The 19,417-nt window shown below is 32.8% G+C and overlaps 1 protein-coding gene across 2 annotated transcripts in view; it reads right to left on the bottom strand.

Moving 5' to 3' along the window:
* The window catches only part of LOC133575843 (uncharacterized), a 48,991-nt gene that overhangs the window by 315 nt on the left and 29,259 nt on the right, over positions 1 to 19,417 (bottom strand). For both annotated transcript variants that reach the window (XM_061928714.1, XM_061928715.1), the window contains exons 7-9: positions 18,964 to 19,008; positions 11,385 to 11,828; positions 20 to 1,254 (exon numbers count right to left, since the gene is read on the bottom strand). In XM_061928714.1, coding sequence (XP_061784698.1) covers positions 20 to 1,254; positions 11,385 to 11,828; positions 18,964 to 19,008 — 1,724 coding nt within the window. The remainder of the gene's footprint in view (positions 1 to 19; positions 1,255 to 11,384; positions 11,829 to 18,963; positions 19,009 to 19,417) is intronic.

The raw sequence follows: 19,417 nt of genomic DNA, 5'->3' as shown, positions 1-19,417 counted from the left end.
CCATCGTGCTGGAACTCACCCGGAGTGAAGGCCGAGGAGGTCTGACCGGTCCGACCGGCCGAACCAGCTCAGTGCTGACCTGTCTGCGGTTCAGAGGCTCTAGATCATCGGCTACGTCAGGGCAGCCGATGTATCCCCCGGACCGGAATACGAAACCGAGGTCGCCTTCCAGCAAGCTGCCAGCCTGGTTGGTGGACATGTTGCTGTGGACAACACTGAGTTGCAGTCCTTGCGGGTCTTCAGGTGCTACGTCGCTGTCTGAGCCGGTATTGGTGGGACTGACTTCAGGCTCTGGTTCCAGGACACGCTGATTGTTGTTGGTCTCAGCCAGAACCTCATCTTTTACCAAGTCCAGCAACTCCTGGTTATCATGGCTGTCAAAATCGAGCATTTCCTTGTTTTCGCAGTTCCCAGGACTCAAAGTTCCCCGGTTTTCATGGCTACCTAAGACTTCCTGATTGACACAGCTATCGAAATCCAAAACTTCCTGGTTCTCTGGGTCGAGAAGCTCCACCTGACCGTGGCTACAGGATCCCAGCGGTTCTTGGTTGTCGTTTCCACGTGGCTCCAGTTCTTTGCCACTCCGGAAGTGTTCAACCACTTCTTGGTTTTCAGGACTACAGAGGTTCAGGAACTCCTCATTTTCTTTGCTTACAAACTCAACAATCTGAAGCAGTTCTTGGTTATTGTTGCTACAGTGACCAAGAACTTCTCGGTTCTCGAGGGGTGCACAGTCCAGTACCTCTTGGTTGCTATGGTTAAAGGTTTCTTGTTCTTCTTCCTTGTCCTCAAATCTTCTGAGGTCTTGTCCCGGCACCTCTTGATTCTCCTCCTCTGGGCTTAGCTTAAAGCCGTAGGGGTCGGAGTCCTGGACCGTCTCGTAGGAATACAAGTTGAGTGGGTCTTCTTGAGGAGAGTAAGTCTCAGGATCAAAAGACAGGTCTTGGTCGCTGGCTACTGGGCTTAGCTCCGCTCCGTTGGGGTCTACGAGGGTGTGACTGGAATGCTCCGGACTGAGTTTGAATCCGTACGGATCAAAGGAAGACTGACTTGTTAGTCCATAGTCCATTTCAAAGACCAGGTTGGTCTGCTGGGACTCAGGTCCAGAGTGGAGGTCACTGGAGTTTTGGGGCGTTGGCGGGTCTTCGATGCTGTCCGTCCGATCCGTGGCTTCTACGGGATTGCCATTAAGGGAGTGGTTTTGGTCCAGGTCTAAGGTGGCCTGGTCCCTCAGCTGGGTGTCGACGTCCGCTGCTGGGACATAAAGACTTTGGTTAGTCAAGAAACAGGATTGAGTGATCCAGCATTTTTTGATATCGCTTTATCACCCAGCCCTATAGGGCTTTTTTCACATTATTTTTTTATTGATATCGATTACATGTCTATTGTGATATATATGTACATTGATATCGATTACGTGTACATCGCGATATATATTGATATCGTTTTATCACCCAGCCCTATAGTGCTTTTTTCAAATGTTATTTTGTTATTGATATCGATTGTCTATTGTCAATTATATATTAATATCGATTACGTGTCTATCGCAGTATTTATATATTGATATCGTTTTATCACCCAGCCCTATAATGCTTTTTTCAAATTGTATTTTTTTATTGATATCGATTGTCTTTTGTGATATATATTGATATCGATTACGTGTCTATCGCTTTATATATATTGATATCGTTTTATCACCCAGACCTATAGTGCTTTTTTCAAATTGTATTTTTTTAAATTGATATCGATTGTCCATTTTCATATATATTGATATCGATTACGTGTCTATCGCTTTATATATATTGATATCGTTTTATCACCCAGCCCTATAGTGCTTTTTTCAAATTTCTATTGATATCGATTGTCTATTGTGATATATATATTGATATCGATTACGTGTCTATCACAATATATATATTGATATCGTTTTATCACCCAGGCCTATAGTGCTTTTTTCAAATTGTATTTTTTTAAATTGATATCGATTGTCCATTTTCATATATATTGATATCGATTACGTGTCTATCGCTTTATATATATTGATATCGTTTTATCACCCAGCCCTATAGTGCTTTTTTCAAATTTCTATTGATATCGATTGTCTATTGTGATATATATATTGATATCGATTACGTGTCTATCACAATATATATATTGATATCGTTTTATCACCCAGGCCTATAGTGCTTTTTTCAAATTGTATTTTTTTAAATTGATATCGATTGTCCATTTTCATATACATTGATATCGATTACGTGTCTATCGCAGTATATATATTGATATCGTTTTATCACCCGGCCCTATAGTGCTTTTTTCAAATTTCTATTGATATCGATTGTCTATTGTGATATATATATTGATATCAATTACGTGTCTATCACATAACATATATTGATATCGTTTTATCACCCAGCCCTATAGTGCTTCTTTCAAATTTATATTGATATCGGTTGTCTATTGTGATATATATATTGATATCAATTACGTGTCTATCTCAATATATATATTGATATCGTTTTATCACCCAGGCCTATAGTGCTTTTTTCAAATTGTATTTTTTCAAATTGATATCGATTGTCCATTGTCATATACTGTATATATTGATATCGATTACGTGTCTATCGCATTGTCATATACTGTATATATTGATATCGATTACGTGTCTATCGCAGTATATATATTGATATCGTTTTATCAGCCAGCCCTATAGGGCTTTTTTCACATTATTTTTTTATTGATATCGATTACATGTCTATAGTGATATATATGTATATTGATATCGATTACGTGTACATCGCGATATATATTGATATCGTTTTATTACCCAGCCCTATAGTGCTTTTTTCAAATATTATTTTTTTATTGATATCGATTGTCTACTGTCATATATATATTAATATCGATTACGTGTCTATCGCAGTATATATATATATTGATATCGTTTTATCACCCAGCCCTATAATGCTTTTTTCAAATTGTATTTTTTTATTGATATCGATTGTCTTTTGTGATATATATTGATATCGATTACGTGTCTATCGCTTTATATATATTGATATCGTTTTATCACCCAGACCTATAGTGCTTTTTTCAAATTGTATTTTTTTAAATTGATATCGATTGTCCATTTTCATATATATTGACATCGATTACGTGTCTATCGCAGTATACATATTGATATCGTTTTATCACCCAGCCCTATAGTGCTTCTTTCAAATTTCTATTGATATCGATTGTCTATTGTGATGTATATATTGATATCGATTACGTGTCTATCGCAGCATACATATTGATATCGTTTTATCACCCAGCCCTATAGTGCTTTTTTCAAATTTCTATTGATATCGATTGTCTATTGTGATATATATATTGATATCGATTACGTGTCTATCACAATATATATATTGATATCGTTTTATCACCCAGGCCTATAGTGCTTTTTTCAAATTGTATTTTTTAAAATTGATATCGATTGTCCATTGTCATATACTGTATATATTGATATCGATTACGTGTCTATCAGAGTATATATATTGATATCGTTTTATCACCCAGCCCTATAGTGCTTTTTTCAAATTTCTTTCGATATCGATTGTCTATTGTGATATATATATTGATATCAATTACGTGTCTATCACAATATATATATTGATATCGTTTTATCACCCAGCCCTATAGTGCTTTTTCAAATTTCTAATGATATCGATTGTCTAGTGTGATGTATATATTGATATCGATTACGTGTCTATCACAATATATATATATTGATATCGTTTTATCACCCGGCCCTATAGTGCTTTTTTTCAAATTTCTATTGATATCGATTGTCTATTGTGATATATATATTGATATCAATTACGTGTCTATCTCAATATATATATTGATATCGTTTTATCACCCAGGCCTATAGTGCTTTTTTCAAATTGTATTTTTTTAAATTGATATCGATTGTCTATTGTCATATATATATATTGATATCGATTACGTGTCTATCGCAGTATATATATTGATATCGTTTTATCACCCAGCCCTATAGTGCTTTTTTCAAATTTCTTTCGATATCGATTGTCTATTGTGATATATATATTGATATCAATTACGTGTCTATCACAATATATATATTGATATCGTTTTAATACCCAGGCCTATAGTGCTTTTTTCAAATTTCTTTCGATATCGATTGTCTATTGTGATATATATATATTGATATCAATTACGTGTCTATCACAATATATATATTGATATCGTTTTATCACCCAGGCCTATAGTGCTTTTTTCAAATTGTATTTTTTCAAATTGATATCTATTGTCCATTGTCATATACTGTATATATTGATATCGATTACGTGTCTATCGCAGTATATATATTGATATCGTTTTATCACCCAGCCCTATAGTGCTTTTTTCAAATTTCTATTGATATCGATTGTCTATTGTGATGTATATATTGATATCGATTACGTGTCTATCGCAGTATACATATTGATATCGTTTTATCACCCAGCCCTATAGTGCTTCTATCAAATTTCTATTGATATCGGTTGTCTATTGTGATATATGTATTGATATCGATTACGTGTCTATCACAATATATATATTGATATCGTTTTATCACCCAGGCCTATAGTGCTTTTTTCAAATTGTATTTTTTCAAATTGATATCGATTGTCCATTGTCATATACTGTATATATTGATATCGATTACGTATCGATCGCAGTATATATATTGATATCGTTTTATCACCCAGCCCTATTGTGCTTTTTTCAAATTTCTATTGATATCGATTGTCTATTGTGCTGTATATATTGATATCGATTACGTGTCTATCGCAGTATATATATTGATATCGTTTTATCACCGAGCCCTATAGTGCTTTTTTCAAATTTCTATTGATATCGATTGTCTATTGTGATGTATATATTGATATCGATTACGTGTCTATCGCAGTATATATATTGATATCGTTTTATCACCCAGCCCTATAGTGCTTCTTTCAAATTTCTATTGATATCGATTGTCTATTGTGATATATATATTGATATCGATTACGTGTCTATCACAATATATATATTGATATCGTTTTATCACCCAGGCCTATAGTGCTTTTTTCAAATTGTATTTTTTAAAATTGATATCGATTGTCTATTGTCATATACTGTATATATTGATATCGATTACGTGTCTATCGCAGTATATATATTGATATCGTTTTATCACCCAGCCCTATAGTGCTTTTTTCAAATTTCTATTGATATCGATTGTCTATTGTGCTGTATATATTGATATCGATTACGTGTCTATCACAATATATATATTGATATCGTTTTATCACCCAGCCCTATAGTGCTTTTTTCAAATTTCTATTGATATCGATTGTCTATTGTGATATATATATTGATATCAATTACGTGTCTATCACATAACATATATTGATATCGTTTTATCACCCAGCCCTATAGTGCTTTTTTCAAATTTCTATTGATATCGATTGTCTATTGTGATGTATATATTGATATCGATTACGTGTCTATTACATATATATATTGATATCGTTTTATCACCCAGGCCTATAGTGCTTTTTTCAAATTGTATTTTTTTAAATTGATATCAATTGTCCATTGTCATATACTGTATATATTGATATCGATTGCGTGTCTATCGCAGTATATATATTGATATCGTTTTATCACCCAGCCCTATAGTGCTTTTTTCAAATTTCTATTGATATCGATTGTCTATTGTGATGTATATATTGATATCAATTACGTGTCTATCGCAGTATATATATTGATATCGTTTTATCATCCAGGCCTATAGTGCTTTTTTTTAATTGGATTTTTTTAAATTGATATCAATTGTCCATTTTCATATATATTGATATCGATTACGTGTCTATCGCAGTATATATATTGATATCGTTTTATCACCCGGCCCTATAGTGCTTTTTTCAAATTTCTATTGATATCGATTGTCTATTGTGATATATATATTGATATCAATTACGTGTCTATTGCAGCATACATATTGATATCGTTTTATCACCCAGCCCTATAGTGCTTTTTTCAAATTTCTATTGATATCGATTGTCTATTGTGATATATATATTGATATCAATTACGTATCTATCGCAGTATATATATTGATATCGTTTTATCACCCAGGCCTATAATGCTTTTTTCAAATTGTATTTTTTTATTGATATCGATTGTCTTTTGTGATATATATTGATATCGATTACGTGTCTATCGCTTTATATATATTGATATCGTTTTATCACCCAGGCCTATAGTGCTTTTTTTAAATTGTATTTTTTTAAATTGATATCGATTGTCCATTGTCATATATATATTGATATCGATTACGTGTCTATCGCAGTATATATATTGATATCGTTTTATCACCCAGCCCTATAGTGCTTTTTTCAAATTTCTATTGATATCGATTGTCTATTGTGATGTATATATTGATATCAATTACGTGTCTATCGCAGCATACATATTGATATCGTTTTATCACCCGGCCCTATAGTGCTTTTTTCAAATTGTATTTTTTCAAATTGATATCGATTGTCCATTGTCATATACTGTATATATTGATATCGTTTGTGTCTATCGCAGTATATATATTGATATCGTTTTATCGCCCAGCCCTATAGTGCTTCTTTCAAATTTCTATTGATATCGATTGTCTATTGTGATGTATATATTGATATCAATTACGTGTCTATCACATAACATATATTGATATCGTTTTATCACCCAGCCCTATAGTGCTTTTTTCACATTTCTATTGATATCGATTGTCTATTGTGATGTATATATTGATATCGATTACGTGTCTATCACAGTATATATATTGATATCGTTTTATCACCCAGGCCTATAGTGCTTTTTTCAAATTTCTATTGATATCGATTGTCTATTGTGATGTATATATTGATATCAATTACGTGTCTATCGCAGCATACATATTGATATCGTTTTATCACCCAGCCCTATAGTGCTTTTTTCAAATTTCTATTGATATCGATTGTCTATTGTGATATATATATTGATATCAATTACGTGTCTATCGCAGCATACATATTGATATCGTTTTATCACCCGGCCCTATAGGGCTTTTTTCAAATTTCTATTGATATCGATTGTCTATTGTGATATATATATATTGATATCAATTACGTGTCTATCACATAACATATATTGATATCGTTTTATCACCCAGCCCTATAGTGCTTTTTTCAAATTTCTATTGATATCGATTGTCTATTGTGCTGTATATATTGATATCAATTATGTGTCTATCGCAGCATACATATTGATATCGTTTTATCACCCAGCCCTATAGTGCTTTTTTCAAATTTCTATTGATATCGATTGTCTATTGTGATATATATATTGATATCAATTACGTGTCTATCACATAACATATATTGATATCGTTTTATCACCCAGCCCTATAGTGCTTTTTTCAAATTTCTATTGATATCGATTGTCTATTGTGATATATATATTGATATCAATTACGTGTCTATCACAATATATATATTGATATCGTTTTATCACCCAGCCCTATAGTGCTTTTTTCACATTGTATTTTTTAAAATTGATATCGATTGTCCATTTTCATATATATTGATATCGATTACGTGTCTATCGCAGTATATATATTGATATCGTTTTATCACCCAGCCCTAAAGTGCTTTTTTCAAATTTCTATTGATATCGATTGTCTATTGTGATGTATATATTGATATCAATTACGTGTCTATCGCAGCATACATATTGATATCGTTTTATCACCCAGCCCTATAGTGCTTTTTTCAAATTGTATTTTTTTATTGATATCGATTGTCTTTTGTGATATATATTGATATCGATTACGTGTCTATCGCTTTATATGTATTGATATCGTTTTATCACCCAGGCCTATAGTGCTTTTTTTAAATTGTATTTTTTTAAATTGATATCGATTGTCCATTTTCATATATATTGATATCGATTACGTGTCTATCGCAGTATATATATTGATATCATTTTATCACCCGGCCCTATAGTGCTTTTTTTCAAATTTCTATTGATATCGATTGTCTATTGTGATATATATATTGATATCAATTACGTATCTATCGCAGTATATATATTGATATCGTTTTATCACCCAGGCCTATAATGCTTTTTTCAAATTGTATTTTTTTATTGATATCGATTGTCTTTTGTGATATATATTGATATCGATTACGTGTCTATCGCTTTATATATATTGATATCGTTTTATCACCCAGGCCTATAGTGCTTTTTTTAAATTGTATTTTTTTAAATTGATATCGATTGTCCATTGTCATATATATATTGATATCAATTACGTATCTATCGCAGTATATATATTGATATCGTTTTATCACCCAGGCCTATAATGCTTTTTTCAAATTGTATTTTTTTATTGATATCGATTGTCTTTTGTGATATATATTGATATCGATTACGTGTCTATCGCTTTATATATATTGATATCGTTTTATCACCCAGGCCTATAGTGCTTTTTTCAAATTGTATTTTTTCAAATTGATATCGATTGTCCATTGTCATATACTGTATATATTGATATCGTTTGTGTCTATCGCAGTATATATATTGATATCGTTTTATCGCCCAGCCCTATAGTGCTTTTTTCAAATTTCTATTGATATCGATTGTCTATTGTGATGTATATATTGATATCGATTACGTGTCTATCGCAGTATATATATTGATATCGTTTTATCACCCAGCCCTATAGTGCTTCTTTCAAATTTCTATTGATATCGATTGTCTATTGTGATATATATATTGATATCGATTACGTGTCTATCACAATATATATATTGATATCGTTTTATCACCCAGGCCTATAGTGCTTTTTTCAAATTGTATTTTTTTAAATTGATATCGATTGTCCATTGTCATATACTGTATATATTGATATCGATTACGTGTCTATCACATAACATATATTGATATCGTTTTATCACCCAGCCCTATAGTGCTTTTTTCACATTGTATTTTTTAAAATTGATATCGATTGTCCATTTTCATATATATTGATATCGATTACGTGTCTATCGCAGTATATATATTGATATCGTTTTATCACCCAGCCCTAAAGTGCTTTTTTCAAATTTCTATTGATATCGATTGTCTATTGTGATGTATATATTGATATCAATTACGTGTCTATCGCAGCATACATATTGATATCGTTTTATCACCCAGCCCTATAGTGCTTTTTTCAAATTGTATTTTTTTATTGATATCGATTGTCTTTTGTGATATATATTGATATCGATTACGTGTCTATCGCTTTATATGTATTGATATCGTTTTATCACCCAGGCCTATAGTGCTTTTTTTAAATTGTATTTTTTTAAATTGATATCGATTGTCCATTTTCATATATATTGATATCGATTACGTGTCTATCGCAGTATATATATTGATATCATTTTATCACCCGGCCCTATAGTGCTTTTTTTCAAATTTCTATTGATATCGATTGTCTATTGTGATATATATATTGATATCAATTACGTATCTATCGCAGTATATATATTGATATCGTTTTATCACCCAGGCCTATAATGCTTTTTTCAAATTGTATTTTTTTATTGATATCGATTGTCTTTTGTGATATATATTGATATCGATTACGTGTCTATCGCTTTATATATATTGATATCGTTTTATCACCCAGGCCTATAGTGCTTTTTTTAAATTGTATTTTTTTAAATTGATATCGATTGTCCATTGTCATATATATATTGATATCAATTACGTATCTATCGCAGTATATATATTGATATCGTTTTATCACCCAGGCCTATAATGCTTTTTTCAAATTGTATTTTTTTATTGATATCGATTGTCTTTTGTGATATATATTGATATCGATTACGTGTCTATCGCTTTATATATATTGATATCGTTTTATCACCCAGGCCTATAGTGCTTTTTTCAAATTGTATTTTTTCAAATTGATATCGATTGTCCATTGTCATATACTGTATATATTGATATCGTTTGTGTCTATCGCAGTATATATATTGATATCGTTTTATCGCCCAGCCCTATAGTGCTTTTTTCAAATTTCTATTGATATCGATTGTCTATTGTGATGTATATATTGATATCGATTACGTGTCTATCGCAGTATATATATTGATATCGTTTTATCACCCAGCCCTATAGTGCTTCTTTCAAATTTCTATTGATATCGATTGTCTATTGTGATATATATATTGATATCGATTACGTGTCTATCACAATATATATATTGATATCGTTTTATCACCCAGGCCTATAGTGCTTTTTTCAAATTGTATTTTTTTAAATTGATATCGATTGTCCATTGTCATATACTGTATATATTGATATCGATTACGTGTCTATCACATAACATATATTGATATCGTTTTATCACCCAGCCCTATAGTGCTTTTTTCAAATTTCTATTGATATCGATTGTCTATTGTCATATATATATTGATATCGATTACGTGTCTATTGCAGTATATATATTGATATCGTTTTACCACCCAGCACTATAGTGCTTTTTTCAAATTTCTATTGATATCGATTGTCTATTGTGATGTATATATTGATATCGATTACGTGTCTATCGCAGTATATATATTGATATCGCTTTATCACCCAGCCCTATAGTGCTTTTTTCAAATTGTATTTTTTTATTGATATCGATTGTCTTTTGTGATATATATTGATATCGATTACGTGTCTATCGCTTTATATATATTGCTATCGTTTTATCACCCAGGCCTATAGTGCTTTTTTTAAATTGTATTTTTTAAAATTGATATCGATTGTCTATTTTCATATATATTGATATCGATTACGTGTCTATCGCAGTATATATATTGTTATCGTTTTATCACCCAGCCTTATAGTGCTTCTTTCAAATTTCTATTGATATCGATTGTCTATTGTGATATATATATTGATATCAATTACGTGTCTATCACATAACATATATTGATATCGTTTTATCACCCAGGCCTATAAGTGCCTTTTTCTTTTTTCTTTTCTTTTTTATTAATATCAATTATGTGACTACTGTAATACATAGTGATATCATTTAGCTGCTCAGCCCTGAAGTGCTTTTTTAAATTTTTTTATTGCTATTAATTATTTGTCTATCGAGATATATGTTGATATCATTTTATCGCCCAGCCTTTTAAGGCTTTTTTAACATTTTAATTTTTTTTAATTGATATCAATTACGTGTCTATCATGATATATATCGATACATCAGGGTTTTTACAATTAATTTTATTTTATTTTTGATTGATATCACCTTATTTCCCCATCATAACCAGGGTCCCTGAACACACCTTCACCCGGGTCGACCGAGGTCTCCTTAGCGGGTTCTCCATCCAGAGACCCGGGACTGTGCTCCTCCACGTCAGAGGGCGGGGAGATGTTGAGGTCCAGTTCGTAGCCGTTGGGGTCGGACTCCACGGAGAACTGACCCTGCTGGTGCCAGCCTCGGACCGGCTCGGGGCCCAGCTCCTCCGAGGAACTCTGGATGGGCTTGAATCCCAGGGCCCGGTCCGCCTCCTCCGGGACCTCGCCCGGGTCGTCTTGACTGTAGCTGATCTCGATGTCGCTGTCTTCGTCGGGGAACTCCGACTCGAAGCACTGCGTCCCGGTGGAAGCTTTGTTCTCGGCGCAGGACAGACTAGCGTCGGCCTCGTCGCCGGCGCCGTCCGCCTCCGGGAACAAAATATCCGCCGCAAAGGGATCGCTCCCTTTGAAAGGATCCGACGTAAATCCATCTGGAACCGGGAACAACTCCATGAATTCAACGTTACTTCGGCGGTGTGGACGCCGAAGATCCGACGCCAAAGTAAAATGCTAACAAAGATACGAGCAAAATGAGCTAAAAGAGCTAGCATGCTAACAGTACTATGCTAACAAAATAAACTTTAGAGTCTGCATTAGTGAAACACCAAAATATATGACTAAATTAGCTAAAAAAGCCAGCATGCTAACATGCTAAAATGCTAACTGTAACATGCGCCAAGTACCAAAACATATTACTCTGAGGCGTGTACCAGAAAAAACATGTTTAAAAAGCTAGCATGCATCAAGAACCAAAATATGACTGAGGTGTAGACCTACAAAATTAGCTGAAAAAAAGCTAGCAAGCTAACGTGAACATGTTATTGTCCGATACCGAAATATGGTATTTAAAATGTATATATATACTGTATCCATTGTATAAAATCATATAGATTATTTTATTCGTTAGCAAAAAAAGCCAGCATGCTAATGTTGGAATGCTAACGATTGTTAGCATGCTAAAATGCTAACTGCAACATGCGCCAAGTACCAAAACATATTACTCTGAGGCGTGTACCAGAAAAAACATGTTTAAAAAGCTAGCATGCATCAAGAACCAAAATATGACTGAGGGGTAGACCTACAAAATTAGCTGAAAAAAAGCTAGCAAGCTAACGTGAACATGTTATTGTCCGATACCAAAATATGGTATTTAAATTTATATATATACTGTATCCATTGTATAAAATCATATAGATTATTTTATTCCTTAGCAAAAAAGCCAGATTGCTAATATTGGAATGCTAATGATTGTTAGCATGCTAAAATGCTAACTGCAACATGCGCCAAGTACCAAAACATATTACTCTGAGGCGTGTACCAGAAAAAACATGTTTAAAAAGCTAGCATGCATCAAGAACCAAAATATGACTGAGGTGTAGACCTACAAAATTAGCTGAAAAAAAGCTAGCAAGCTAACGTGAACATGTTATTGTCCGATACCGAAATATGGTATTTAAAATGTATATATATATACTGTATCCATTGTATAAAATCATATAGATTATTTTATTCGTTAGCAAAAAAAGCCAGCATGCTAATATTGGAATGCTAACGATTGTTAGCATGCTAAAATGCTAACTGCAACATGAACCAAGTACCAAAACATATTACTCTGAGGCGTGTACCAGAAAAAACATGTTTAACAAGCTAGCATGCATCAAGAACCAAAATATGACTGAGGTGTAGACCTACAAAATTAGCTGAAAAAAAGCTAGCATGCTAATGTGAACATGTTATTTTCCGATACCGAAATATCCTATTTAAAATGTGTATAAATACTGTATACACTATTTATATTCATATAGATTATTTTGTTAGCAAAAAAGCCAGACTGCTAATATTGGAATGCTAACGATTTTTAGCATGCTAAAATGCTAACTGCAACATGCGCCAAGTACCAAAACATATAAATCTGAGGCGTGTACCAGAAAAAACATGTTTAAAAAGCTAGCATGCATCAAGAACCAAAATATGACTGAGGTGTAGACCTACAAAATTAGCTGGAAAAAAACTAGCAAGCTAACGTGAACATGTTATTGTCCGATACCGAAATATCGTATTTAAAATGTATATAAATACTGTATACATTGTATATATTCATATAGATTATCTTATTCGTTAGCGAAAAAGCCAGAATGCTAATATTGGAATGCTAACGATTGTTAGCATGCTAAAATGCTAACTGCAACATGCGCCAAGTACCAAAATATATTACTCTGAGGCGTGTACCAGAAAAAACATGTTTAAAAAGCTAGCATGCATCAAGAACCAAAACATGACTGAGGTGTAGACCTACAAAATTAGCTGAAAAAAAGCTAACATGCTAAAGTGAACATGTTATTGTCAGGTAGCAAAATATTGTATTTACTATTTATATAAATACTGTATACACTATTTATATTCATATAGATTATTATATTAATTAGCAAAAAAAGCCAGCATGCTAATATTGGAATGCTAACGATTGTTAGCATGCTAAAATGCTAACTGCAACATGCACCAAGTACCAGAACATATTACTCTGAGGCATGTACCAGAAAAAACATGTTTAAAAAGGTAGCATGCATCAAGAACCAAAATATGACTGAGGTGTAGACCTACAAAATTAGCTGAAAAAAAACTAGCAAGCTAACGTGAACATGTTATTGTCTGATACCGAAATATGGTATTTAAAATGTATATAAATACTGTATCCATTGTATGTATTCATATAGATTATTGTATTCGTTAGCGAAAAAGCCAGAATGCTAATATTGGAATGCTAACGATTGTTAGCATGCTAAAATGCTAACTGCAACATGCGCCAAGTACCAAAACATATTACTCTGAGGCGTGTACCAGAAAAAACATGTTTAAAAAGCTAGCATGCATCAAGAACCAAAATATGACTGAGGTGTAGACCTACAAAATTAGCTGAAAAAAAGCTAGCATGCTAATGTGAACATGTTATTGTCCGATACCGAAAAATCGTATTTAAAATGTATATAAATACTGTATCCATTGTATGTATTCATATAGATTATTGTATTCGTTAGCGAAAAAGCCAGAATGCTAATATTGGAATGCTAACGATTGTTAGCATGCTAAAATGCTAACTGCAACATGCGCCAAGTACCAAAATATATTACCCTGATGTGTGTACCAGAAAAAACATGTTTAAAAAGCTAGCATGCATCAAGAACCAAAATATGACTGAGGTGTAGACCTACAAAATTAGCTGAAAAAAAGCTAGCATGCTAATGTGAACATGTTATTGTCCGATACCGAAAAATCGTATTTAAAATGTATATAAATACTGTATACATTGTATGTATTCATATAGATTATTTTATTTGTTAGCAAAAAAGCCAGATTGCTAATATTGGAATGCTAACAATTGTTAGCATGCTAAAATGCTAACTGCAACATGCGCCAAGTACCAGAACATATTACTCTGAGGCGTGTACCAGAAAAAACATGTTTAAAAAGCTAGCATGCATCAAGAACCAAAATATGACTGAGGTGTAGACCTACAAAATTAGCTGAAAAAAAGCTAGCATGCTAACGTGAACATGTTATTGTCAGGTAGCAAAATATTGTATTTACTATTTATATAAATACTGTATACACTATTTATATTCATATAGATTATTATATTAATTAGCAAAAAAAGCCAGCATGCTAATATTGGAATGCTAACAATTGTTAGCATGCTAAAATGCTAACTGCAACATGCGGCAAGTACCAAATCATATTACTCTGAGGCGTGTACCAGAAAAAACATGTTTATAAAGCTAGCATGCATCAAGAACCAAAATTTGACTGAGGTGTAGACCTACAAAATTAGCTGAAAAAAAGCTAACATGCTAACATGAACATGTTTCTGTTCGATACCAAAATATGGTATTTAAAATGTATATAAATACTGTATCCATTGTATATATTCATATAGATTATTTTATTCGTTAGCAAAAAAGCCAGAATGCTAATATTGGAATGCTAACGATTGTTAACATGCTAAAATGCTAACTGCAACATGCGCCAAGTACCAAAACATATTACTCTGAGGCGTGTACCAGAAAAAACATGTTTAAAAAGCTAGCATGCATCAAGAACCAAAATATGACTGAGGTGTAGACCTACAAAATTAGCTGAAAAAAAGCTAGCATGCTAACGTGAACATGTTATTGTCAGGTAGCAAAATATTGTATTTACTATTTATATAAATACTGTATACACTATTTATATTCATATAGATATTTATATTAATTAGCAAAAAAAGCCAGCATGCTAATATTGGAATGCTAACGATTGTTAGCATGCTAAAATGCTAACTGCAACATGCACCAAGTACCAGAACATATTACTCTGAGGCGTGTACCAGAAAAAACATGTTTAAAAAGCTAGCATGCATCAAGAACCAAAATATGACTGAGGTGTAGACCTACAAAATTAGCTGAAAAAAAGCTAGCAAGCTAACGTGAACATGTTATTGTCCGATACCGAAAAATCATATTTAAAATGTATATAAATACTGTATACATTGTATGTATTCATATAGATTATTTTATTCGTTAGCGAAAAAGCCAGAATGCTAATATTGGAATGCTAACGATTGTTAGCATGCTAAAATGCTAACTGCAACATGCGCCAAGTACCAAAACATATTACTCTGAGGCGTGTACCAGAAAAAACATGTTTAAAAAGCTAGCATGCATCAAGAACCAAAATATGACTGAGGTGTAGACCTACAAAATTAGCTGAAAAAAAGCTAACATGCTAACATGAACATGTTTCTGTTCGATACCAAAATATGGTATTTAAAATGTATATAAATACTGTATCCATTGTATATATTCATATAGATTATTTTATTCGTTAGCAAAAAAGCCAGAATGCTAATATTGGAATGCTAACGATTGTTAACATGCTAAAATGCTAACTGCAACATGCGCCAAGTACCAAAACATATTACTCTGAGGCGTGTACCAGAAAAAACATGTTTAAAAAGCTAGCATGCATCAAGAACCAAAATATGACTGAGGTGTAGACCTACAAAATTAGCTGAAAAAAAGCTAGCATGCTAACGTGAACATGTTATTGTCAGGTAGCAAAATATTGTATTTACTATTTATATAAATACTGTATACACTATTTATATTCATATAGATATTTATATTAATTAGCAAAAAAAGCCAGCATGCTAATATTGGAATGCTAACGATTGTTAGCATGCTAAAATGCTAACTGCAACATGCACCAAGTACCAGAACATATTACTCTGAGGCGTGTACCAGAAAAAACATGTTTAAAAAGCTAGCATGCATCAAGAACCAAAATATGACTGAGGTGTAGACCTACAAAATTAGCTGAAAAAAAGCTAGCAAGCTAACGTGAACATGTTATTGTCCGATACCGAAAAATCATATTTAAAATGTATATAAATACTGTATACATTGTATGTATTCATATAGATTATTTTATTCGTTAGCGAAAAAGCCAGAATGCTAATATTGGAATGCTAACGATTGTTAGCATGCTAAAATGCTAACTGCAACATGCGCCAAGTACCAAAACATATTACTCTGAGGCGTGTACCAGAAAAAACATGTTTAAAAAGCTAGCATGCATCAAGAACCAAAATATGACTGAGGTGTAGACCTACAAAATTAGCTGAAAAAAAGCTAACATGCTAACGTGAACATAATATTGTCCGATACCGAAATATGGTATTTAAAATGTATATATATATACTGTATCCATTGTATAAAATCATATAGATTATTTTATTCGTTAGCAAAAAAGCCAGAATGCTAATATTGGAATGCTAACGATTGTTAGCATGCTAAAATGCTAACTGCAACATGCGCCAAGTACCAGAACATATTACTCTGAGGCGTGTACCAGAAAAAACATGTTTAAAAAGCTAGCATGCATCAAGAACCAAAATATGACTGAGGTGTAGACCTACAAAATTAGCTGAAAAAAAGCTAGCATGCTAACGTGAACATGTTATTGTCCGATACCGAAATATGGTATTTAAAATGTATCTATATACTGTATCCATTGTATAAAATCATATAGATTATTTTATTCGTTAGCAAAAAAAGCCAGCATGCTAATATTGGAATGCTAACGATTGTTAGCATGCTAAAATGCTAACTGCAACATGCGCCAAGTACCAAAACATATTACTCTGAGGCGTGTACCAGAAAAAACATGTTTAAAAAGCTAGCATGCATCAATAACCAAAATATGACTGAGGTGTAGACCTACAAAATTAGCTGAAAAAAAGCTAGCATGCTAACGTGAACATGTTATTGTCCGATACCGAAATATCGTATTTAAAATGTATATAAATACTGTATCCATTGTATGTATTCATATAGATTATTGTATTCGTTAGCAAAAATGCCAGAATGCTAATATTGGAATGCTAACGATTGTTAGCATGCTAAAATGCTAACTGTAACATGCGCCAAGTACCAAAACATATTACTCTGAGGCGTGTACCAGAAAAAACATGTTTAAAAAGCTAGCATGCATCAAGAACCAAAATATGACTGAGGTGTAGACCTACAAAATTAGCTGAAAAAAAGCTAGCATGCTAACGTGAACATGTTATTGTCCGATACCGAAATATCGTATTTAAAATGTATATAAATACTGTATACATTGTATGTATTCATATAGATTATTATATTAATTAGCAAAAAAAGCCAGAATGCTAATATTGGAATGCTAACAATTGTTAGCATGCTAAAATGCTAACTGCAACATGCGCCAAGTACCAAAACATATTACTCTGAGGCGTGTACCAGAAAAAACATGTTTAAAAAGCTAGCATGCATCAAGAACCAAAATATGACTGAGGTGTAGACCTACAAAATTAGCTGAAAAAAAGCTAACATGCTAACATGAACATGTTTCTGTCTGATACCAAAATACGGTATTTAAAATGTATATAAATACTGTATCCATTGTATATATTCATATAGATTATTTTATTCGTTAGCAAAAAAGCCAGAATGCTAATATTGGAATGCTAACGATTGTTAACATGCTAAAATGCTAACTGCAACATGCGCCAAGTACCAAAATATATTACCCTGATGTGTGTACCAGAAAAAACATGTTTAAAAAGCTAGCATGCATCAAGAACCAAAATATGACTGAGGTGTAGACCTACAAAGTTAGCTGAAAAAAAGCTAGCATGCTAACGTGAACATGTTTTTGTCAGGTAGCAAAATATTTTATATAATATTTATATAAATACTGTATACACTATATATATATATATATATATATTCATTAATATATGTTATATTCATTAGCAAAAAAAACCGGCATGCTAATATTGGAATGCTAACGATTGTTAGCATGCTAAAATGCTAACTGCAACGTGCGCCAAGTACCAAAATATATTACTCTCATGTGTGTACCAGAAAAACATGTTTAAAAAGCTAGCATGCTGACGTTAGCATGCATCGAGAACCAAAATATGACTGAGGTGTAGACCCACAAAATTAGCTGAAAAAAGCTAGCATGCTAACGTGAAAAAACACGTTATTGTATTGTATGACTTACCCGACGAGTCGGTTTTTGGGAACAGGTCTTCGTTGAACATGTCGTCTGCAAACAAAATAACAATACGTCAGAAAAGAAGGACAACAAAAATCTGTGACAAAAATGAATAAAACCAAGAAAGAGCATAAAATGTCAGAAAACTTGGGAGTGACTGAAAAGTTCCTGTTAGCATGCTAACGTTGGCATGCTAACTTATTTTTGCCAAGTTGGCCACCTCAGAGTCATGTAACGTGGCATGCTACTTATGCTAACTGCTAGCGTGCTAACATTGGCATGCTAACTTATTTTTGCCAAGTTTGCCACTACAGAGTCATGTAACGTGGCATGCTACTTATGCTAACTGCTCGCGTGCTAATGTTGGCATGCTAACTTCTTTTTGCCGAGTTTGCCGCCTCAGTCATGTAACGTGGCATGCTACTTATGCTAACTGCTAGCATGCTGACGTTGGCATGCT

Source organism: Nerophis lumbriciformis, linkage group LG33 (assembly GCF_033978685.3).
Source record: "Nerophis lumbriciformis linkage group LG33, RoL_Nlum_v2.1, whole genome shotgun sequence".
Lineage (NCBI taxonomy): Eukaryota > Metazoa > Chordata > Actinopteri > Syngnathiformes > Syngnathidae > Nerophis > Nerophis lumbriciformis.
Note: the sequence above shows the minus strand (reverse complement) of the source record. Positions and strands in the feature narration are given on the sequence as shown.